At 41.8% G+C, this 23,892-nt stretch overlaps 1 protein-coding gene across 2 annotated transcripts in view; it reads left to right on the forward strand.

Moving 5' to 3' along the window:
- UVRAG (UV radiation resistance associated) overlaps positions 1 to 23,892 on the forward strand; it is a 90,941-nt gene that overhangs the window by 23,868 nt on the left and 43,181 nt on the right. The window contains exons 6-13 of one of the 2 annotated variants that reach the window (XM_082778552.1): positions 1,622 to 1,707; positions 14,393 to 14,498; positions 16,479 to 16,605; positions 18,540 to 18,624; positions 19,064 to 19,151; positions 19,745 to 19,805; positions 20,402 to 20,440; positions 21,840 to 22,005. In XM_082778552.1, coding sequence (XP_082634678.1) covers positions 1,622 to 1,707; positions 14,393 to 14,498; positions 16,479 to 16,605; positions 18,540 to 18,624; positions 19,064 to 19,151; positions 19,745 to 19,805; positions 20,402 to 20,440; positions 21,840 to 22,005 — 758 coding nt within the window. The remainder of the gene's footprint in view (positions 1 to 1,621; positions 1,708 to 14,392; positions 14,499 to 16,478; positions 16,606 to 18,539; positions 18,625 to 19,063; positions 19,152 to 19,744; positions 19,806 to 20,401; positions 20,441 to 21,839; positions 22,006 to 23,892) is intronic. The other variant, XM_082778553.1, reaches the window with a different exon arrangement.

Raw genomic sequence — 23,892 nt, forward strand, 5'->3', positions numbered from 1 at the left:
CCCACATCTACCTACAGGTAGAGGCTGCACAGACCATATTTAGCAGCTAGATCCTGGCCAGTTTCCAGAAGCAGAGCTTTTATGTATGGTTGCAAAGACATGTGCCTGTATCTAATAAATACTGTGGCAGAAAAATAGACAAACTCCAGTTCTAAAGGGTAAGCCTCTGTGATAACTAAATTTTAAACTTTTCATTTGCATCTGCAAGTATCCTCAAGATAGAATAGTTTAGGAGTTTGTTTGGACCACTGTATCTGCTTTGTTGGGCATTTCTTTTCAATACAGTCATACAGCAGGAGAAGGAGAGGCTAAAACATGCAGCTACTGGGAGCTCTCTTCTTCCTGCAGTGACTTCTAGGCCATTCCACTTGTTCTCTGAAAAACTTTGCACTTCACTTTCTGAAGGCAGTGCTTGATGAGATTGAAAACATTTTGTACCATGAAGTCAGTTTTTCACCATTCTAACTGATTCAGGGATTAAGGTGTCTTCCTTTTAAGATTTTTTTTTTTTCTAGGGGATATATGTATGGATTTCAGCATGTAAGATAAATCTAGCATCTTGAGAACAGGATTGAGGAGCTGAGGCAGTGCTGCTACGGTGCCTCTACTACAATATGATTCATATGTAGTGTATAGATCTCCTGATTTATTTAAGTGGAGCCTTATTTTTGGTGCAAAGTCATGTCAGCTGCATGGCCTGTGGCTCATACAGTTGTCAGGAGATGTTGACGTGTAACTCTGCATCTCAGCATCTTGAAATGGAAACGGCCTGTTGAGGCAGGCAAAATATATCTAAATAGGGGTTGTTGCAGTCATATCAGAGCACATCCGTATCACCACTTGAAAAGTTTGCTGGTCATGTGCACCACCTCGGGCTGTTTTATATTGTAGAATAACGCCGCCTTTCTGCAATCCGTTAGGTCTCTGGCAATGCTGCTGGCTTGTTTGACCTAGTTAGAATTCACTTCGTCATGTGAAGAACCAGTTCTGAGAGTTTGTGGCATTTCATGGAATTTGGCATGTCAGGCACAGCCACACAAAGTACGATATTGGACCCTTGTGACATAAAGAATGGCTCTTGGCCTGTATTGGTGTCATGCTTCTAGTGCAGCACGTAGGCTTTGGTCTGCTAGGGATGACGCAGGGTGTTTGTAGCTTCCAGAAACTGGTTCACATCTTTCAAAGCTTCAGATTGCTTTGATCTTTTAAACACGTGGAAGCATGAGTGAAGAACAGGACTTTATCTAATGGTCTTGTGCATCTCTGGCACAGCGCTGAATGCGTAATGGGCTTTCAGCTCTGAAGAAATGCAGTACTGTAAATCACATCCTACGTATAAAATGACTTTATGCAGTAATGGATTAGGAAGTTCAAATTCTGTGTCTCGAACTCAGATCAATATGCTACTGACCTATCCTTTTATAGGTAAGTGTTCTTGTAGGCCAGACTTGAGCTGCTGCTGTTGCCTTCTTCAATTGCTTCTGCCAACAGTATGTAAACTTGTATGAAGACAGATGTAAAATGCATTAAATGCAAGGTCATTTGTTATGAAAGTGCATGCTTTTAGTCCAGATGGAAGCTTTTTTGATTTCTAAATTACCATTTTTTTCTTTGCCTTAAGGATCACTCAGGTGCCCTGAAGAATAGTCTTCTCCAAGTGGATCAGAACTGCGTTCGTAACTCTTACGATGTCTTCTCTTTGCTTAGGTAAGATTTTGGAGAATATATCTGCATAGACATTTTAACTTATTTGGGTATGTGGAAGGAGCCTTTCGAAATCAATAAAATTCTGAACTGGACCGTGCAAAGGAGCTGTTTAGGTAGTGTGGGTTTGCTACCAGTGATGAGGAGGTGAGTCTTGATGCGTGTTTCTTGGTATCCTCTGGGCTGTTTCCAGTGGACGCTGACCTAGAGCTGGCCCAGGGACTACCTTCCAAGTGTTGAAAGCTTCTATGTTAGGGAACCTCTGTGGAAAGCCCTTACTCTGTGTTCCTCAACAAAATGAGAACTGATTTAAATAAAATAATGAAAAGAAGCACCTTTCTAAAAGCTGCTTGAGTGATGGTATAGCTTATGCAATAGCTACACAATAAGGACTAGATTTTTTCTGTTAAAACACTGAACTGAACTTAAATTTTGTGTAATCTTCCCTTGTAATCCAGAAGATAACTGCTTAGTGAGGAAGCAGTTATTCCATGGCGTGTAGTACACGACAGGTATAGTAACTGCACTTTTGCACAGCTTGATTGTTTTAGCTGTCTCTGGTGAAAAACATAAAATATTGGTACGAATATAAACACAACAACCCTTTTCAAATCAGTTTTAACTATAGCTGTTCAAGAATGTTAGCTGTGGGGAAGTATAATAGCATTAAAAACTGTAAGTAGGTTGGGTTTGAGGAGTAGGTTGTGTTTAAAAGGCATTTTACAGCACAGTTTTCAAACTCCAGTAATGAAATAACATTATTAGGTATGTTACAAATGAACACTTCTAGAAGCAAATGTGTAATAGAGTTTTCAGAAGTCGTGTTTGGCTTTCAGTTGTATAAGTTGTCTTTTGGTAGTGCTAGCAGTAGGTGTCACTGTTGGCTGCGTGAAGCAGTAGCCCCAATGCTACAGTGAAGAAAGTGGCAGGGAAAGTTGGCTCTAGATCGCTTATTCGGAAGTCAATCTTTTATAAGTTCTCTTAAAATTTAAAAGTGCTTTTTCTTGATTCTGTAAAACACTTCAACATTTAGAAGGCAGTCTGTAGTTTATCTTTATTTCTAGTGGAAAACAACCAGGGGACGTTAGGAAGTTCTGGTTACACTCAGACACAATCCATTGGAAGGGAACTTTTATATTATCTAATGTTACGTTTTTGTTAAGAGAAAATGTATGTTGGTCATCCTGATTGTTTTGTTCATGAATATTTTCCCTGTTTCCTTTATTTCTTTGTAGTGTGAAGCACAAACCAGAGAAAACACTCACTATGATACCAGCTGGTCATGAACATGACCAACTGGAGCCCTGTCAAATGTGAACTTTTCTTCTGAAAGTGTCTGTCTGTTAAAAAGCTGAATAGAAATGAAAATGTCAGCTTTCCTAAACCTTCCCTTGCTGGGTGCCCATCAGTGCTGTTTTGAAACCTGATTACTGGAGCTGTGTGCTCAGGTCTGGGGAGGTGAGAGTCCAGGTGCACTCTTGCAGTTTCTGGGTATGCTGTTGGGTGTAGCTCCTGTTTAGCTCTGCCTCTGAGCTAAGGGGTACTCCTTTATTTTTGCTTTGTCCTAAAAGGAACACTTTTTTCCAGTCCTCAGCACCAGGCCTGATGCTGATTATATTTCAGTGGATTCTGTGTGCCTTATCAAGGATATATTGCATTGTCTAGTTCCAGGAAAAGCTGAAATTTTTAACTTACGGCCTTATATAGGTGTGTTTTTTTGCCTGGTTACTTGGTATCTGGGAGAATTCTTTGGGAATGGAAGAGAGGTCCTCCACGTAGTCCTGAATTCCCCTCTCATCTGTCACATTAACTCAGCTTTTTTTACAGGTCCACTTTCTCTACCCTTGCTTACCCTCAATACCTATTTCAGAAGCCTGGTGATAGCATTTACTACTTCCTAATGATCTCAGGTCTCTTTTTGTCAGGTGTGCTTTTTCTCTTCCCACCCAGTCTGGTTTGTCACCTCCTCCAGGAGTCCAGACTTGAGTAACAAGACCGTGAACTCTTTCCAAAGATTTTTTTTAAGAGCATGTCCCTCTTACAACCAGAAGAGAGGTACAGGCATAACTTGAGTTGTGAGTCATTTGACAGGACATGCACTTTGGGAGGAAACGTATTGCTGTCTGCCTGCTTCTGTCCACTGGCTCTAAAGAGAGCAGGGAGGTGTCTACACTGTAAAGGTTTGCATCTGGTTGTATAAATCCCATGTTTTGAAGCCTTTCCCATGATGTGGTATACTTGTAGTAAAAACTCACAAGTTGCACATGTGGTTTTGTAACGTTTCTGTGAGATTGTGAATGTGAAGAGCAGCTCGTACTGGCTTTTCTTACTTCTCACAGCAGGAAGCAGGTCCCGGTGCTGGTGGTATCCACGTTTGAGTTACTCTGAAGGAATTGTGCTGCCAGGTAGCCACAGTGATCAGCTGTACGATGTGAAGACTGTGACCACGTTCTAGTTCAGCCCTTACCTCTTAAAAACTGCAATAATCCATTACTGCTCTGGGGTTAGTCTCCGTCAGCTGTCAAAACTGCCTTTTGGGGAAGAAATTATTTTTTAGTTCTCAGTTGAAGAATAGCTAAAACTTAGGAAGCTTGTGAATATGCCTTTATGGAAAGCATATGCTTGGCTCCAATTACGTTGATTAAAAAAGAATCAATTAGGAATGCCAGAGAGTGTGAACAGTAGAAAAACTTGAGTGTTAGATTAAAATGGTGCCAGTGTGCTCCGATGCTTAATTAACTTGTAAACCCATATAATTAAGCAAGAGGAAAAGTTTAAGTACCCAGGCAGCTCAGCTTTACATGAGGAAGTTCTCAGCACCCCTGTAGCTCACGAGCCTTCATGTTTTGGGGCAGGGACAAGAACCTCAGGCAACCACAGAGCAGCTAACAAGTTGCTCATGCCATATGGAGATGACGAATGTTCTTCCAGTCGGTTGTTTTAAAAAGGCTAACAAATTAACCACCCCAACTGGAAAGCTAAAATTTCGACTTTCCCACCCCCCCCTTGGCCATATTGTCGTATTTCCTAGAAAGAGGTCACTTGAAGGCTTTCTAAATATTATGTAGCTGGTAGTAATAGGTTGTACAGAAACACGTTTCACCTTTCACATAACACTCAGGATGGGCCAAATACATCTGAGGTCATGTTCTGGACATGTCTCCAGAATCAAGCTCTCGGCACACTTGCAGTACGAAAGGCAAGAGATTTATATTTAGTATTCACTGAGTTTTCTCTCCTTGTTTTCTTTAATTTGTCAAAATAGACCTTCCAGTGTTAAGTGGTGTTGGGAGGATGGGATATGCTGGTGAATCACTAAAGAAAAGACATAGTTTTGTGTGTTAAAATTTTACTTAAGTCCTTAAATAGAATACAGAACATTACTTTTTCTACAACAGTTTTTTCAGGGTATTGTGACACTTCAAGCAGTTGAGCTTCTGGTAGTATTTATGCCTCTAAATATGTGAGTGCATGAAATCCTCTCAAGGTCAGTATGACACAAAGAGTGATGGAAAGGCTAGTCAAACTTGTCCCTTTGTGGTTTTCCTTCCTATATCCTTCTCTCCAAACAAAACCTCTTTCTCTCTGAGGGCGCTGAGGCCCTGGTCCAGGCTGCCCAGAGGAGCTGGAGGTGCCCCAGCCCTGGCAGTGCCCAAGGGGCTGGGGGCAGGGATTGGAATTAAATGATCTTTAAGGTCCCTTCCAACCCAAACCATTCGGTGATTCTCTGGCTTTAACCATTCTTTCAGCAGATGTGATGGCGTGTTTTTGCTGTTTGGCAAGCCCGTTAGAGCAAATTGGAAACATTTTAGCTGTATTTTTGTGCTCAGAATAAAATGAAAAAGGTTGTAGGAAGAATAAAAAGAAAAACCTGAAGGTAGTACCACATCAGTGCTGGAGATGTGTGTAAAAGAGCAGCTCCGGGCAGCTGCTGTAACGTTAATAATATCATCTAACCTAGCTGATGTTGATTTAAATGAACCTACCAGGGTGTGAAAGGGCTTCTGCTGCTAGCGTGGCGTGCATCTGACCTGGAGGATTAAATATTGAAATGAAGAGTAACTCCAAAGAGCATGTAAGTTGTGCCTTTGTTAAACAAAACAGCTTCTCACAGCTCTGCTGATAAGAGAGTAAGTCTGGTTGCAGTGTCCCAGACAGGATTTATCCAAGCAGGGTGAAAAACCCAGTGAACAATTGCCCTGTGCTTCACATCACAGCACTGATGGCCCAGGTTTGCTGATGTTAAGTGGCCCAAGCTGGCCAGTGACAAGACATTGCTCTGCAGAAGAGCAGAGCTTGACTTTTGAACTGAACTAATTATTACTTTCTGGTTAGGGGCTCAAAGAAACCTGCACAAACCGCATTTTTCTCGGGCTGAGTCAACTGCACAGCTATGCAGTATTGAGCATGGTCGTGTTGATACATGACAAGTAGAAATTGGAGTTGTTACGGATTTCTTCCATCTCAGTGTTGTGAATATTCTCACTGTACTTCTCATGATCTGTCATAGTGCAGCAGGGATTTGCTGGAAGTGGGGCTTTGTTGCAGGATTTGCTGTTTGAAATGTAACTTAATTTAAAGAAAGTAACTTAAATTGAAGAAGAATGCATGACTTAGGGCTGAAGAGAATTGAAGACCACGAATGCAGGCAGTTTGTCAGCAGGCTGAAATCTTGGGGATATTTGCAAAATCAACTACCTTAAGAGATCAAGACTAAAATGTCAGGACTCCGTATAAAATCAGGTTTTGTTTGGCTCTACCTTGCTTAGGAAAGAAGCTTTTTAACAAATACATTGCTTGCTGTTTAGATTCTTCTGTCTTTAGCAGTGGCCTTGACTAACAGAAGCCTTATGCAAGTTAATCCCTGAAGCTAGGAGTAAAGAGACAAAGCGTGCAGCCTGTGTAAGCAGTTGCAGTGTTGAAAAACTCATTTAGTAGCTGGGAGTAGTTTCTCAGAAACCACAGAGTCTGTGGAATTGCACATGCTAAACGTGGTAATTGACTCGGGGCAGCTATTTTTAGCTGGAAACTATGAAAAACAGCCTCGAGCTCAGCATAAGCTCTGCGAGTGGGGAATGATGGAGCGAGGGAGGCCTTCCTGTGCTTCAAATGCTCGGTGCTAAGGTGTGTCACGGGGAAACTGGCTTCTTTCCAGCCAAGGAGATGCACAAGGCAAGTCGTGAGCAGTGCAGAAGTGTCCTGTCCTGACAGCCAGCAGCTCAACCAGACTTTGCAGTTGTACAGTTGCTGTAAGCAGCCGTTCTGAACTTCTGGAGAGGTGAAAAGTGAAGAAAAACGGTAAGAAAACAGCTATCAGCTCTCCCAGCAGTGGTAGAAATACTCTTCCGAGTGTGGAGTGGGTTGTAGGCTTCCTCTTAGCCTGACTTGTGCTCTTAAATCAGTAGGTTCATCCCCTAAAACATGCTTTTGCTGGTGATAAGTGTGGTGGTTTTTCTGCGACGGCCAGACTTGATGTTTCGAACCGGGAAAGATCTCCACCTGGAAGACTTGGCTGTCCACACTGAGTAGGCAGCCAAGAGCAGGCAGGCATCCCCTTGGCTTTGGACGTGAAAACCTGGGTGGCTGAAGGCCAGCAAAAATAAATAGGGACTGTAATCGGACCTCTTGAGTGCCTCTGTGTGCTTTTAATAAGCAGCCCTGAAATGGATGAACAGAGCAAGGAGTGTGAGCTCTTCTGGCTTGGAAATCACGTGGGTTGGAGTCGCAGGGTGACGTCTTCTTGGGAAGTACTGATGGAGAAGGAAAGAGGGAGCTGATTTTTTTTTTTTTTTTTTTTTTTTTTTTTTTTGAGAGGCTCCTTGGGGATTTTGATCTGTAGAAGCAGACTTTCAGAGAAATCAGTTCCCAGGCATTTTACTCGCGTGGTGCTAAGCTATCCGGACACTGAGGCTAATCAGTCATCAGAAGAGCCAATTTCCAAGCCTGATTTTTGCCAGAATCTGTAGGAGAGAGCAGCGTGGGTCACAGCAAGTTGAAACAGTCCATGAAGCACAAGAGATTTGAACGTAAATGGAGGCTTGGTAGCCTTCCTCTGCTGTTGGTCTTATCTTCAGCTTGCCTAATGCACCATGCAGAATAAAACACCCCTACAGTAGCAAATCTTCAGTGTGAGTGGGATCGGGATGTTGCTAGCTTTTGATCAAATTCAGTTTGAGAGCGCTATTTAGGAGAGAAATTACACAGAGTCATGCAGAACTTCAGGAATAACTTTCTTTTTTTTTCTTTTTATGGCATATAAAACACGATATCAGTGAAGTGGATCAGTTCAATTAGATCAGAAGTCATAAGCCAGTCCTCATCTCTGTTACAGTTTTACTAGAGTTGATGAAAAACAGAGCATGTCACACCTGAATAACTTTCTGAAAGCATCTAAGAAGGAGGATTTTGTGAACAGTTGCACTGGGTTCTCTTCCTTAGTTTTGTTACACCTTTATTCGGGGTATGGCTGTAAGAATGGTAAGATAACTTCTTTATCTGTCCCCCTGGGCAAAAACTGCAGTGAATGCATGCCTCGATACGTAACTGCATCAAGGAAGGTCTATAATCCATTGTGCTTGTTCTCAAAGTAATAAAAATGCTCACTTTGATAACCAAAAACCCAGCAGGGTGGGAGCAATGCACTCATGACAGAGAAGTAGCAGATGCTCCTGTAAGAGGTAGGACCATCCCTCTGCCCTTTGATGGTAGAGCTCTTCTACTTCAGCCCCAGCTCTGTACTTCTTGGAATCAAACTTTGATTTATCAGATTTTGGGGATTGCTTTCAGAAAAAACACAGCAATATGCAGCTTGAAGAAAGGAGTCACCTGAATATTGACTGTTTTTTCCTCCTCCCTCCAGAGGGTAAGGCCTGTGCTCAGCTGTTGCAAACACCTTATCAGGCTTGTGGACTTTGTCTGGAAGAACACAATTAACTTGACAGCAGCTGTTTCCCTTTTTGGGTGGAGCCTGTAATCTATTAAACCTAAACTAATGCATCTTCCTTTCACTTGTGCAGTGAGCTGTAGTCTTAGCCTTGTTTACTGCCTTGGAGCTAGAGTTGAAACTTAAGATTTGTTGGCAAGTTACATGTCAGCAAAAGCCAGCAGGATTCTACCAGCATCGCTGTCCTTCTGGTAGGGATCATCTTTACATGTTTATGCCCTTAGAAATTTTAGATTTTCATGTGGTTTTACCTTTCTGCCATGTGCAGCATCTTGAATGTGATCCTGTCTGTTGCCCTGGCAGCAAGGTTTCTGCAAATACAAACAGTAAGTGTGAGTATAAAGAAAAAAAAACACAAACTTTCCACGTTATTTGCCACAATTTCATTTGGTCTTTGAATGAAAACAATAAGCTGGAAATCCATCCCAGCAGCGGAGTCATATCAATGAATTGGAATAAGAGGACTGGAGACATCTCAGGTCTTGTGACTTCATTTCTGGAGGTTTGTGCTTCACTTCAAGACTTTCTCCTTTTCTGCTCGTGCCCTGTGTGTATCGAGGGTGATCTGTATGTTAGCTCCTTCAAATGTTCCTCTGCTGGAGGCCAGGACCTCCCCGGCTGCCAGTCCGATGGATGTCTCTTTTTCCTCTTCTTCTCCCTTTCCAGATAGCTCAAAGCATTCACTATTGCAGTGTCCACATTCAATTCAAGTCAATTATTCAAAAACTTAATTTGTCCTACCTATGTAAGTCAATTCAAAACTGAAAGGGTGATGGAAAGTATCTGTGCTTCAAAAGCTTTGTCCTCTGTGAGTTCCTTCCTGCACTGACTGCTGGAGAAGTTTAATGCCATCAGTGAATGAGTCAAACATGATTTAATTCTCTGTTTACTCCCTACTGTCTTCTCTCATCCTCCATCTGCTTCCTACAAACTGTAGGAATGGGTTTCTGAGGGAAGTGGGGAAAGGGAGTAGATGAAATAAATCAGGAAAATTTTTCTTGTGGGAAAGTAGATGTAGCAAATGGTGGTTTAAGGGGCTGTGTAAAAAATCTGTATATGCTATAGCTGGCTGGCATTCCCTATAATATAATTTCTGGACTGATATAAGAAGCGAGCATTCAATTTTTTGTATTTATTAGGAAAGTCTTGGCTTTTTTTTAATATTAGGATTGGGTATTGTACTTCCAGGATCCTGCATCTCGCTCGTCGCCAGAAGTGTTCTGCTCCGTTTTCTAAATCCCTGCTAATAATTCTCAGTTTAAATTTAGGCTCATTGTAAACTGAGGTTGTTCTGGCAAATGGGACTAGAGGCATTTATTTCTTCTTGGGAGAAGTAGCCGTAGAATGTGACTGCTGTAATTAATGGATATATTTATGGCTTAAAGTTGTGTACACGAGAAACCCAGATGTCTGATAGAAGCAGAGAGATACTTGGAGTGTATCGTAGAACTACAAAACAGCGTATCAAGTATCTAATAAAGCTGAGATTTTTTGATTAATGTGAATATAAACTTATGTTAGCTTAATAAGCACAACTATCACAGGACTCCAGCTTTTGTTTTTTCAAGATTGTAGCCAGGAATGAACTTGCTGTGTAAAGCAGTAAATCAGCAGAGCAATGCATGACCGAGAGGAATGCCTCGCTTACAAGAGGATACAGCAGTGTCCTGAAGGAAAGGGGTTCAGCTGAAGCTTCAAACATCGCCTCGAGCTTGTTGCAAGCTGGAAGAGATCAAATGTGGTGTTACAGCATGTTCCTGAGCTGTAAAATCATGTCAGACCCCTTCCTTGGGAAGTTGGGAAAACGGCTTCATTGTGCAAACAAGACAAGGGTGTTGTTGCAGAGAGGTCCTGTAACAGTGAAGAAGTCCCAAACTTGGGAACTCGCTTTTTCCAGGTCGGTACCCAAGCAGAATCGATTGCCAGAGCGATAAATCCAACCCTAAAGATGTTCAAAGATACGAAATTACTCAGCTTTTTCTTGGCAGGGTATCGTATGCTAAAAATGTTTCACATCTTACAGCCAAGGTAAAGAGTAGCTTTTTTTTGGGGGGGAAGAGGAAACACTTATTTTAGACTTGAAAAGCGTTGAAGAAATACCCCAATTAGCCTGTATTTCATCAACTCGGGAACTGGGAAGCGATGAGGGTAGATGTTGAATTTTTGCCTGCGGGTTCTTGTTAGATCAATTAGGGATGCAGATTTTGCTGGTCTTAGATTACAGCACGGGGCTGATGTTTTGGTATCCAAACTAGTGTAGGGTGGCCTCCCCCTGCAAGGAATTTTAATGTTTGCTTTGATTCCAGAGCTTCCCCAGGCAGCAGCGTGCGACTCACCTGAGCCTGGACAATTACGCAGCAGCTTTCGGGGCCCCAAGCTCCTGCAGTAAATCTGCCACGGTTACGTCCCTCTGACTCTGCTGCAGGGACACCAGAACAGCCTGCAGGCGCAGAATGACGACACTTTTGGCTAAATTCTCCTTAAAAAGACCTGCAGTTCTGCTGTAACTGGCTTGGCTTTCCTGACCACTGAAGGAAATTTGATAGCGAGCCAGCGGTGGCCTCTCCAAGCTCCGAATTAGCTCTTAAAGTGCTGTGTAAGTGCTAATTTTAATAACAATAATACTAAAACTCCCTCTTAAACGATGTAGGAAGAATCCTGCCTTGGCTGATAGCACACAGGTTATGCCATCAGTTGGCTGGGAGCTGTTGATTACTAAACCCAGGCGGATTGCACTCAAGGCACAAACTGTGCTAACTTCAGCCCGTAGCCTTGGACGTGCATTCAAGCTAGAAATGGAAACAATATGTGGACAATTAGTGTTGAAACTTCTCTCTGCTAATTATATCAAACTTCTAATCCAGATTTATGGCCTAAACTTGGTGATCTCCGTTCACTGGTGCAGGCATAATTTATTCCTCCAAGCCTATTGTGCCTGTGAAGATGACAGACAGATTTTCCAGTTGATGTTCTTCAGGCTTAGCTTGTGATCCTGCAGTTGGATGACCGCAGATTTCCATGTGGGTGCAGTTGGGGCTCTTTCTTTTTTTTTTTTTTTTCGGCTGGAGAAATAAGATTTCTGGCTGTTCTTGCTCTTGCAACATGAAGTCCCTGAAATTTTCAGCTTGGAAGGCTGAGCTTCAGATGTGTCTGTGACCTTTCTGCTGCCATTTTCAAGTCCTCAGGACAGTAGTTCACATGCAGAGGCTGCAGGAACAAAAACCTGCTGATACTGGTCGACTCGGTGTAAATGGCTCTTATTTGGCATCAAGGCAGCCAAGTTTAACTGTAGGACATTTTTAATTGTGCAAGGAATATCAGGATGATTTTTGGCTTAAAAGAAAATTATTTAGTATTAAAAAAGAAAACCATTTGATATTAAAAGGAGGCTTGATTGCTGAATTACTCTGTACAGCAGTTTATAGATTGGGAATATACTTCTTAGATAGAGATTCACCATATTATAGAAGCATCCTGAGGTATGTACTGGTGTAAAAGTCAGTCTAGGTAGGTATTTGTTCCTTGTATTTGGGTGTGGGTAGGACCTGAAGGTGTTACAAAACTTCAGGTTGTTAGCCAAGCATTGATTAAAAGAAGCAACGTGGCAAGCGACCCTCTAATAAGTTTTTAGGTTCATAAATGCTTTTTCAGTGAGTAGAAGGCTTCTCAGCAGTGGGATTTTGCTACATAAGCAGTGGGATGTCAGGGATGTACCATGGTGTTTTCTAGATGGCCTAGCAGACTTAACGAGAGTGTAAAATGAGATGAAGGGAAGAGAAAGGAAAGGTACGTTTCACTCAGTTATTGCTCTTTTCATGTACATCTTACCTCTAGGTAAGTGTTCCCAGTGTCTGGAAAGAAAACATTCCAGAGCTTTGCAAAAGGACAGCTGGAAACTGTTGGAGTAGGGAACCTAAGCCCTGCTGTGTGACGTGGCAACAGAACCCTGGGTGACCTTTGGGACGGGCAGCAAGCCTTGGTTTTGGCCCATGTAAGCACGTGTTGGGTAGCTTTGGGATGAACTTCACAGAGCTCGGGATGCTTTGGTGCCTCTGCAGAAGGTCCCAGGGCTCCATTTATGATGTGGGACTGGCCTTCAGGTGACCCAGTGCTGTTGGCCTCAACAGTCTCTTTTATTTTTATTATTATATTTTAAGCCCCCAGTCTGGTGGCAGCTAGCGGAGCCATTCTGCTTTGTATGCGATTTAGGTGGGGTACAGCTGCCCCCCAAAAGACCATAAGTGCCTATCTTCTGAACAGTCTGAGAATCCTAGAAGCATTAGGGTTGGAAAAGCCCTCCAAGACCATCTGCTCCAACCACCCCCCTACCACCAATATCCCCACCAAGCCCTGTCCCCAAGCACCACGTCCAACCTCTCCTTGAACACCCCCAGGGACGGGGACTCCCCCACCTCCCTGGGCAACCCGTCCCAAGGCCTGACCGCTCTTGCTGAGCAGAAATGTCTCCTCATTTCCAACCCTTTAGTAACAATTTGAAACAAAAATCTACTTCGGAGGGTGGTGTTTAGGAGAAGCAATGGTGTGAAGGAACTAAAGGTAACTTTGGGTTTAATGTATTCATGAATGTTCTTGCATAACATGCAGGAGTCCAAATTGGTAATGAATCGGTAATGACCTTGTTTAATATCACTAGCACTAATTTTTCCCTGTTGTCTGTATTATCTCCTCTCTGTGTACTGGTTTGCTGGGCTAGCTGGTTTGGGTGATGTCCTCATGGTGATTAAACTAATCCCTAATGTCTGCTGTTGCCTAAAGGTAGGGCACTAAGGGGAGGCAGTGTGAGAAGGGCAATTTTTTGGGGTTACTTCAAGCTATCTCGATCTAACTGCATACAGACCATGAAAAATCTCTAGCCAAAAGCTTTAAATAGCAATGCCTCAATTGCTCGTAAATCTGGAAGGTATTAAAAAACGTATAAAGAAGGAGCTGGGCAGCCTCTTCTATATACTGCAGCGCCTTGGTCCTTGGCTCACAGAAAACGTGCAGCCTTCCTTTTAGTAAAACTTAATGTTCCTATAAGGCAGAGTTTAATTTTGGCTAAGCAGAGGTGGTCATTAAAGCTTGTATTGGAACAGGCTTGGTCCATTGGCTGTTGTGTTTGCCTGGCCAAATGTTAACTTTGTGCTGTGGGTTCTCTGACTCCTTTTTCATTTTTTTTTTTTACTGTTCTGACCAGGCCTTAGTGGAGTGAAATTCTTATTCCAGCACCAGGGCTGCCTAAATAATGCTCTAACAAAGGGAGAAGAACTTAATTGTAAAGCTGTGATTGGGAAAAGTGGACCTTGTGCTTTCAACTCGGGTGCCTCTGTGTTATCTAAGGGATTTTTGCACTTTAAAATAAAGTTAGCCCGTGTTAATGATGCTCATGGTAACTGCCACGTGTGTACCCATGTCTTCACTCTATTGTGTTATAGCCTAAATATTACATGAAAACCCTGTAATTATAGCTCTGCGTGATCTGCATCTATTGAATTTGACAAATGAAAGACATCTGTCACTTTTGATTGAAATTAAAGACTCGCGGGTTTCTTTTGACCGCTTATTTGTAAAATGTGCAAGTTGTAACTCCTCTTCTAATGTTTCATTCATTTCAAAACAGAGCCTGGCAATCCAAATTCCCACTGCCTCTGCTGTTTTTGACATGCCTGGTGCATTCATCACCATGACTTGTGGGGAACCTTTAGTACAGGAACCTTTAGTAACAGCTGTGACTTCTCTTTACAGGCTTCACAGAGCCCAGTGTGCAATTAAACAGACTCAGGTAACTGTTCAGAAAATAGGAAGGGAGATTGAAGAAAAGCTGAGATGTACATCGACAAGCAATGAACTGGTAAGTTTGATCATTTAAAATCTTACTCTACAGGCTTGTTGAAGCACCGTGATGTACTGACCATAAAATTGCTTTTTTTTTTTAAAAAAACATACATGTAAAATCTTTACTTAAACCTAGCATTTCAAAAGGAAACTTAACCGAGAAGTGTAATGTAGCAGATTTCAGGTTTGTGTGAGCTACTCAAATGGGTTTATAGATTGCTTGTGCTGCTTTATTATAATTGCTTCGATACTCTCAAATTACAAAAACTGCATAGGAAATACAAGAGTTTTATCAGGAAAAACAAGCTTTTAATGATAAATCTTGATGGGTTCTTGTGGTGGATTTAAAGTGGAATGAGTCTATCTTGCTGTACCCTGCTCCCTATGCAAAAACAGTGTATTCAGCTAGTTTTAAGAGGTGTCAAACTAAATTAAGGGTTTGATAAAATGGAACCGTGGGGAAGACCCCTAATTGCAGCATTGTATTGTAGATGAAGTGAATTCCCTTAAAAGCAATATAACATCTCCTGTCAGTGACTCCAACCTGGAGCTTGTTTGTCTTCTGCTAGTATCTTGGCTGTTAAAAGGCTTTTAATCATCTTCATCATCTTTTTCCAGTTATGGATATCCTTGTCTTTCCATACCAAGGCTTTTCCTTTATAAATATGTGGAGCAAAACTACACGAACAACATTAAAACCAGAAATGACACTGATAATGCATGTGATACAGCTTCTTAGTGAAACGGCACATGGTATAAGGAAATGATTACCCATTTTTCTTTTGTTTAGTAGTCAAAACTCTTCCTGGGCTTCTATCCCTCTTTATAAATGGGCGAGCTGTAGTTTCATTCCTTAATCCTGAGTCACGTTTCCTGCTGGAGCCTTGAACCAGAAGGCTGGGCGCACACATGTTACTGAGGCGAATAAGGAGAGGGAAGAGTTCAGGAAGAGCTGACTTTTTCTCATGCAGTTAGCGTTGAAGTAACATTATCTCCATGAGCTGCTGGGAAAAAGTGAAAGCTGGCGGCGTTGCATGAAGTGACAGTGTCTGGTGCTGCTTGCAGAAGCTGTGCTCGCAGAGATGTCTTCATATTTTGAGCTCTGTCCAGGGGTATGGCTGGACTGGAGGGATGCAAGTTCTCTTTTTCCATTTTGAATCAATCTTCAGTTATTCTTAACAAGTATTCCAAACTGAAAATGGTGGGAAAAAAGATTAAAAAAAGAACTATGTTCTCCCCATCCCTCCCCCAAAAAAACAACCGAACAGGAAAACCGACCCAGCCTTTAATAGAAGAAAATTCTATTTCACTGTTCTCATGGAAGCATAATTTCTTAGCGAAGAAAATGCATCACATAAAATAAATCTTTAAAGACACAGGAAAAAAAGTCTTAAATATTAAAGGAGGGATCCTTCTAATATAACTATGCATAATGACATAATCTGTTCACTGCTCTGTGTTCTTCCCACGTGGATCCTCTTTTCTCATTGCTCTGAAGCTGGGAACAGAATTTAATAGCGCAGCTCAGACATTTCCAGCCTTTTTCCTGTTCCCTATCTCATTTTAGCCCGGGCTCCTCATTGCTCAGCTCTTCTCTTGTTACCAAGCCCTTTGCCAGGGAATTCTTGTGCTGTTAGCACTCTGCTGTTACTGTCCACATACTCATCCTGCAGATATTTCCTACTGCATCTCCTTCATCTCTTAATTTCTGCCCTGGGCCAGGCTGCATCACTGAGCACAGGAGAAGGGATATATCCTGTAGGACGAACAAACACTCCAGACCAAAGCTGAGGTTTTTTTTCTTCCAAAGCAGCAAAATGATTAGGGTCCCTCGTTATCTGTTGTCTCACTTCTTAGTCTGCCAGACACTAGTCTTGTCCTACTTTTCCCTTTCTTCCTATCATCACTTTTACAAAACCACTTATGTGAAGAAAAACTTGAAGGAGAATAAAATACTTTCAGTTTTACCTATTGGAGTCTGGTTTTCTTCCAATAGAAAAAGGAGAGTGAATGTTTACAGCTGAAGATCCTGGTGCTACGTAACGAACTGGAGAGACAGAGGAAGGCCCTTGGTCACGAAGTAGCCTCACTGCATAAGGAAAAGAACACTTTGCATGACCGAGGTGAGTGTACAGGTGTTACTGCTTCTGGTGCAGGTATCTGTAATCCATTAATCAGAAATGTAGTAGCCTAGCTGTGGTAGTTTTACCCAACTGGGCAGCTGAACTCCACCACAACCACCCCCTTACTCCCCTTACTCAAAGGAGAAGGGAGAGAAAATAGGGATGGAAAGGGCTCAAGGGTTGAGGTAAGGACAGGGAGATCACTCAAGTATTGTTGTGGACAAAACAGACTGAGTATACAGAGATTAAAGTAATTTATTACCTATGGCAAACAGGCTAGAGCAGTGAGAAACTAAAAGCAAAGTAAAAATACCTTTTCCCCCACCATCCACCCTCTTCCACCTTCTCCCCCTGAGTGGCTCAGGGGAATGGGGGCTGCGGTCAGTCCCTGATGCTTCATCTCCACTGCTCCTTCATGGTCCTTCTCTGCCCCTGCAGGATGCTGTCTTCCCAATCTGAGCTTGTGGGATCCTGTTCAAGAACTGCTCCCACACGGCTCCGTCCCACGGGGTCCATCCCCCAGGAGCAAACTGCTCCAGCATGGGTCCCCCATGGGTGGCAGCTTCCCCCAGCCCCCTGCTCCTGCGTGGGCTCCTCTCCATGGGCTGCAGCCTCCTCCAGGCCACATCCACCTGCTCCACGTGGGCTTCTCCACAGGCTGCAGCGTGGAGATCTGCTCCGTGTGGGACCCATGGGTGCAGGGGGACAGCCTGCTCCACCAGGGGCTTGTCCACGGGCCACAGGGGAACTGCTGCTGCCTGCCTGGAGCACCTCCTGCTCCCCCTTGGGGGCTGCAGGGCTGGGTCTCACTCCCCACTCTCCCAGCTGCTACATCACAGCAATTTTTTACCCTTAAATCTGTTCTCACAGAAGCACAAACAATATCAGTCACTGGTTTGGCTCTGGCCAGTGGCAGGTCCCTTTTGGAGCTGTCTGGAGCTGTCTCTGATCTGACATGGGGCAGCTGCTGGGCTCTGCTCAGAGGTTGCTCCTTCAGCCCACTGTTCCTAAAACCTTGTCCAATATAACCACTACACTATCTTATGATGAAGGTGCTGGTGTTTTTTTTTTTTTTTTTTTTTTTTTTTTTGATCAGGCTTTAAAGTGCTTCTGCCTACCTTTAGATAAACTTTACAGTCAGATAAAATCTCTTCACCATCAGTTATACTGAATTCTGGACAGCCCTTTCTTGTATTGTGTCTCTAAACAATTTCTTAATGTGATGCCTCTAAAGCAGCCTTAAAACTGTGCTTAATTAATTTTCTGAAGAAAATGAGAAGAGTTATGCTGTAATGCAGTAAACGGTGGCATGATGCAGCCATATTTTAATGTCACAAGGGATTTTAATGTACCTGTTAGCCTAGGATCCCACTCTAAGAGTTGGAAGACAAAAATCAATCTTGAGAGCTTATTACATAAGTGAAAGGTGAAATGCTTGGCCTTTTTGGCATTTTATTTTACCCTGGAAGTGTTTTACAGTAAGACTCTACATGGTTGTGTCTTGGTTGGAGCTCACCAGCAACCAAACAACATGGCTGGCTGATCTTGTTGCAGGACTTTTTTGAATTCCCAGCAGAGTCCAAAAATAATGAGTCACTACTAAAAATGAAGTGCGTGTGACTTGCTTAACTCTGCCAGTGCAAGTACTTGAGCTGCCTTAACGTAGTTACATTACTGTGGACGTGAAGGGAACAGGTGTAAAAGGAGAATGAGCTTTCATAGGTTGTGCTTGGCTGGGTGAATGGTGTATGGGGCATGAAGGCAGGTGTGCCTCCTGCACTGTCATTCCCCGGCTTGGCAGCATGTCAGAGCAAATGGGCACCTGAGACTAAATGGAGGGTTAATGCCAACCCTTGTGTCAGTATCTACTCTTACAGCTTCAGATTTAACAAAATACGTGATGCTAATTATGTTTTTCGTGTTTCCTCATATAGAAAATGCATTTGAGGCTGAGTACCAGAAGCTTCAAGAGCATAATGAATCCTTGCATGAATTAAGAAAAGAATGCACTGCTAAGAGGTAAAAGGACCCATGATTTTTTTTTCCACTAGTCTGCAATCAGTAAAGACATACAGCTTTGAGAAGGGACTTCTGTTGCACCCAATTCTTCCGTATTGTTGCCCTAAAACTTCTATTAAGACCTCTCTGCTACAGTTTTTAGTTATCTAAAGTGATAATTAACAGTAGCAAGTCTAGAAGCAAAGGAAATGGGCTCTGGTGCAGGTGTAGGTTCTCTACGAGAGAACCTATGTTTATTTTGGTGAAGCACTGCTTTGTAATTGTTAATTGTTGTAGTCCAAATATGCTTACAATACAAGATAGAACTGAAAATGTTGCTTTGTCCCTTTAGCCATCCTTGTAGAATTACCTTTTTGAAGGGGGTGGGGCTGATGGGGGTTGATAGCTTTGCTTAAAGCTTTCCAAGAAACTAATGATTTTGGTTTCTTTTCCCCTGCAGAGAACTGTTTTTGAAGACAAATGCCCAGCAGACCATTCGATGCAAGCAGTTGCTGTCGGAGCTGTCTTACATCTACCCTATTGATCTGGTAGGTTTCAAATGGTCTAAAATGTATTCTTGTTGTAAACAGGAAGCTCGTTTCACACCTGGAACAAACCTTGCTTTTCTGTAGGATCAAACTTTTCCCTCATATTGCTTTTTACAACCTTTTCTTGGATCTGGTCCTTAAGTTGTAAACCTCACACAGAGAGAACTTATGCCAGCATCATTCAAATAGCCTCAACTATAAGAGTAGAATGTATATAACTACATCTTAATGGATACTTGCCACTTTGTATGTAATTATTATAAAGTAACCTTGACAGTAGGGTAGCTGAACTTTACTAGAGTGCACAAAAACAGATGGCAAAATACAGAACTCCTAAACCTTTTTCTGCAATGAATTAAGGTAAAGCTCTTCCCTTTAAAAAAAAAAACAAAACAAAACAAAGTTGCTTTTGTTTTTTTTTTTTAAATAATTTGAAGTGCTACTAAAACATTATCTCTGCCTGGGTTTCATTGAATATTTAGTTTTTCTTTACAAGATGCTGCTTTGTTACTGTTTTTTTTTTTTTACAGACTTCTATTTTCTGGCTGTTGTTGTCTCATTCTCACTTTCCATTGTTGGTTTTAAACTTGCAGAATGATCAAAAGGATTACTTTGTTTGTGGAGTCAAGCTTCCTAATTCTGAAGACTTTCAAGGTAGCTGGATATTCTTAACTTAGTTCTTACAGTTGACACTGCTTCTAAACATAATAAAATGAAGTAAACTGATAGTAACGACTGCGGATCCACATTTCTGATTGGAAAGGTTTGGACTGGAAGAAACCTTGCTCATTATTTATTCTTGGAAACTGCCTTCATGCTAGCTAGGAACTGACTCTTAAAATACTTCTGTATTCAAAGTTTAATCAGTGATATGCTGTGGCAGGTTATCCAGAGAGGATGTGGAGCCTCCTTTCTTAGAAATGCTCAGAGCCCAGCTTGTGCTCCTTGCTACCTGCTGTAGCTTATCCTGCTGAGAGCAGAGGGGTAAGAATAGGCAATTTCCAGAGCTGCCTTCTAAACTCAGTGATTCTCAGGGGGAAAAAAATGCATTTTCCCAGTTTCAATCTATAAATAGTGCTCAGGCAATGTGCATGAATCTCCATTTAGTTTGTTGCGGTTCCTGATGAACATACCAATAAACATCTTGCATAAATATGACTTAAAACTTCCTGACCTTAATTCCTGCTGTGGTATGGCAGGATTTTTACAAGTCAGCTTCTACGGTAACTTTGCACATCATCTTTTTGCAGAAGCAAATCCATATGCCTGCCTGTGTAAGGGTCATACAGGTAACTGCGTGCATTCACCTGTAGGTGTTGGACATGAATTGGAACTTCATTAAAATCCCCTTGGGAATTTCTTGCTCTTAGTACTTGTTCACTCTGCCAGTCATACGGTTTCTTGGGCAAAAACCTCAATTGATTATCTAACATCCGAGAGGAGTTAATTTGTACTAACAGCGGGTATATCGAATGCTCGAATAATGGAGGAATAATGTTTAACACATTAATTTGTTTTCCTGGTTGCACTTGTGAGAATGAATTCAGTTCTGTAATTCTTGAGAAGGCAGTGGTGTGTGTCTTTTGGCCTGTTTTCAGTTTACTGCTATTAACTCCTCACAAAAGAATGATTTAATTCTGTATCGAAGTCTCTGGAAATACAGTTTTACAGGGAAGAAGTCCTCAGCATTCAAATCAGTGAAATACCGAATTGTTTGACTTGCTGTGTCTTGGTTCAAACTCTTAGTAGAAAATATTATATAAAAAAAAAAAAAGAAAAAAGTCAGGCATCTCAAGGATCAGTGGTTTTATTTGCAAAAATAGTGTTGCTTCAAAGGTTGAATGTTTAACAGAATCCTTTTTTAAAAGGATTTAACACTTTAAATCCATGCATCATCTCTTGTTGTAGAAGTCAGCATGATTTCAGACATTGTTGAGTATCATTAAAAGCTTTCTTAGAATGCCCTTGGTTATTTGCCCAGGACTCCCTTGTGCCTCAGTAGGGATGATTCTCTTGTGGTGTTTGTATTGGTATGCTCACTTACAAGGAAGAGGGGAAGGAAAAACTGAATCAGAAAGGAGAAGCCTTTACATGGCTGGTATTTGCATTCTAGAAAGGATGTAATTTGAATCTCAGGACCTGTTTATTCCCCAGCAGGTGAAGCTTTAAGGCTGCAACCTTAAATGTCAAATTGGAAATGACCCTTTAAAACAATGGGTTAATGTAACTTCTTCAACTTACTGCCAGACAACAGAGCACAGAACCTGGGGTCAGTCTCTGTGCAAATGATCTCTCTAATGAGTAAAGCTATGGAGGAATGCAGCTTTTTTCTGACCCTGGTAATATATGTCACCTGCATATTGAGAAGTGCAGAAAGTTTAAGTCTTGAATTATGTCTTGGGATTTTTTTTCCCACTTTCCCATCTCTTTTTCACCCTCCCTGAACCAACGAAACTTTAAAAGTAACTTTAAGCTTCAAAAGTGTAAAATTGGATGGAGGATATGTCATTAGCCACTTTATGTTACCTTTAATAAGAGGCAAAGGGTGAACTGAAAATAATTGCAAAGCAGTCTAAAGTTGTTTTTACTTGTATCCGTGTGTTATAACTTCTGATAACTTCGTGAAGTGCTGAGTCTGCATTGAGATTCAACTGATTTATTTAATGGATTTTTTATTATTATTGACAGCAAAAGATGACGGAAGCATTGCTGTTGCCCTGGGCTACACTGCTCATTTGGTTTCAATGATATCCTACTTCTTACAAGTGCCACTCAGGTATCCCATAATCCACAAGGGCTCCAGGTCTACAATCAAAGATAACATCAATGACAAACTGACAGAGAAAGAGCGAGAGTAAGTACAACATAGATACTTCTGTACTTCTTTCAAAACAACAAAAAACACCTAAACTTGAACAGTTTGGGGTACTGTGATGGGATACTGATTTTGAAGTTATTTGGTACTGTGTTCAGTAGGTGTGGGACAAGAACTTCTGAGTTTCTGGGAGCTAACTGTAGTCCAGTTTTGTCATTCTACATCTATTGATAGCCAAATGCTATTGATTAGGCATCTAGTAATGATAGAAAAACCTAATTAGTGGACCTTGTAGGTAAGTTGTGGCTTCTGATTGGAAAATTTGCCTTTTGTGTTTCTCTCCTGGCTATGGGAATAAACTGCAGACACCAGAAGCAGCCTTCAGTGGGGAGTTGCTGCAAATGCTGTTGTGCTGCTTGATTCACGACAAAATAGCTGTCTTTAGCACGGAGGACTTTTAAATGGTTAGGAAAGAGTTTTGTGAATTGTTACCTACTAATAAATCAACTTAATATTCAATGAAAAATGTGTCATCTGGCCTATAATCATTGTCTTTCAACATGGAACTGGGTTATTGTTACTGTTAAGCTACTCGGAAGCTATCTTGCTGTCCTTAAATCCACTCCCCGAATGCCTCCTGCGTTTTGGCACTTTGCCTGTTTTCCCACTGTCTTTGCACCTGTGCGCTGGAATATGAAAATAGGGGCAATTACTGGTTAAGCTTCGCTTTGTAGCCTGCAACCACAGAACTCAAAGGAATGCAGCGCTGACCAGCTGCGGGAGACCAGCTGCTCCACTCCGATCCTCTCTGTGTCTGCGGGCGGTTGCAAAGTCAGGCTTGCAGCACCAGTAACCTTGCTTGTTTTTCACTTGTAAGATTTGAAAAATGAGTGAAAGAAATGGCTGGAGGAAAATTAACTTGTGGAAAATTGCTGTCTCTATTGCCTCGATTTCTTGATCTCTTTGGGTGCATACAGTCGAAGTGTTTTAGCGTTTATAGCAGCATTTCTTACAAGTCCCAGTCGACATGGAAGGGTCTTTTCATACTGTGCGTAACTGGGAGGGTTGGGATGCTTGGAAGTGTCTGATTTCTTTTTGAAGCTCAGTGACCTTTGGCAGGACAGCTGAGGTAACTTGCCTTGAGTTAAGCTGTCTGTCGCAGAGCTTTAACTGTTGTGATGTGATAAAATATGGACTATAGTAATTCTGAAAATGATTTTGAGGTGAGTTATCCAAGAAATCTTTGATACTATTTTAATAACTTAATAGAAAGTTAATGTGTTTAGCTTCAGCTTTACTTCTCTAAGCACACGATCGTCCTCTTGCTTGTTCATCACTTTCAGACGGGTATCAAGCTAGAGCACTTATATCTGGAAAACACATTTCTGAGGAGCAGAGCTGCCTGTGTGTGGGAGTATAAAGATTAAACCAATTTCCTGTTGTCTGAGACAAAGTGGAAGGTTTAGTCCTTTAGGCTGGAGCCTTCCAAACCCTCATGACTTAATACTTTATTTCACAACAGTTTCTGAAAAGGAGAAAGTTTGGCTAAGTATATTAATCCCTATTGGGCCATTTACCTGTGTTCTGCAAGATTTTTTCAGGATTAACTCCTGCTTGAGGTCTTCTCTTCCCAGCTATTGGAGAGTCGATCCTGCCAGCTCTCAGAGGACTTGAGTTGCTATAGAAAACCTCAAATGTCTGAACTTGCAGTTTTCTTTCTAAACTAATAGCTCATGTTTCTCATGTGCTCCTAACTGAATAGAGCATAGCAATTAACGTGTGTTATTAAATTTCTTTACTTCAGTAACCTGTCCTTAAACAGCTTTTCTAACTCCAATGTAAACTGTTAAGTAATTACACTGAGGTTTTCTGTGTACTCAGTCTTTATTATAACACATTGCATCGTAATTATTTACTAGATAAAGC

Source organism: Aythya marila, assembly GCF_965140915.1.
Source record: "Aythya marila genome assembly, chromosome: 1".
NCBI lineage: Eukaryota > Metazoa > Chordata > Aves > Anseriformes > Anatidae > Aythya > Aythya marila.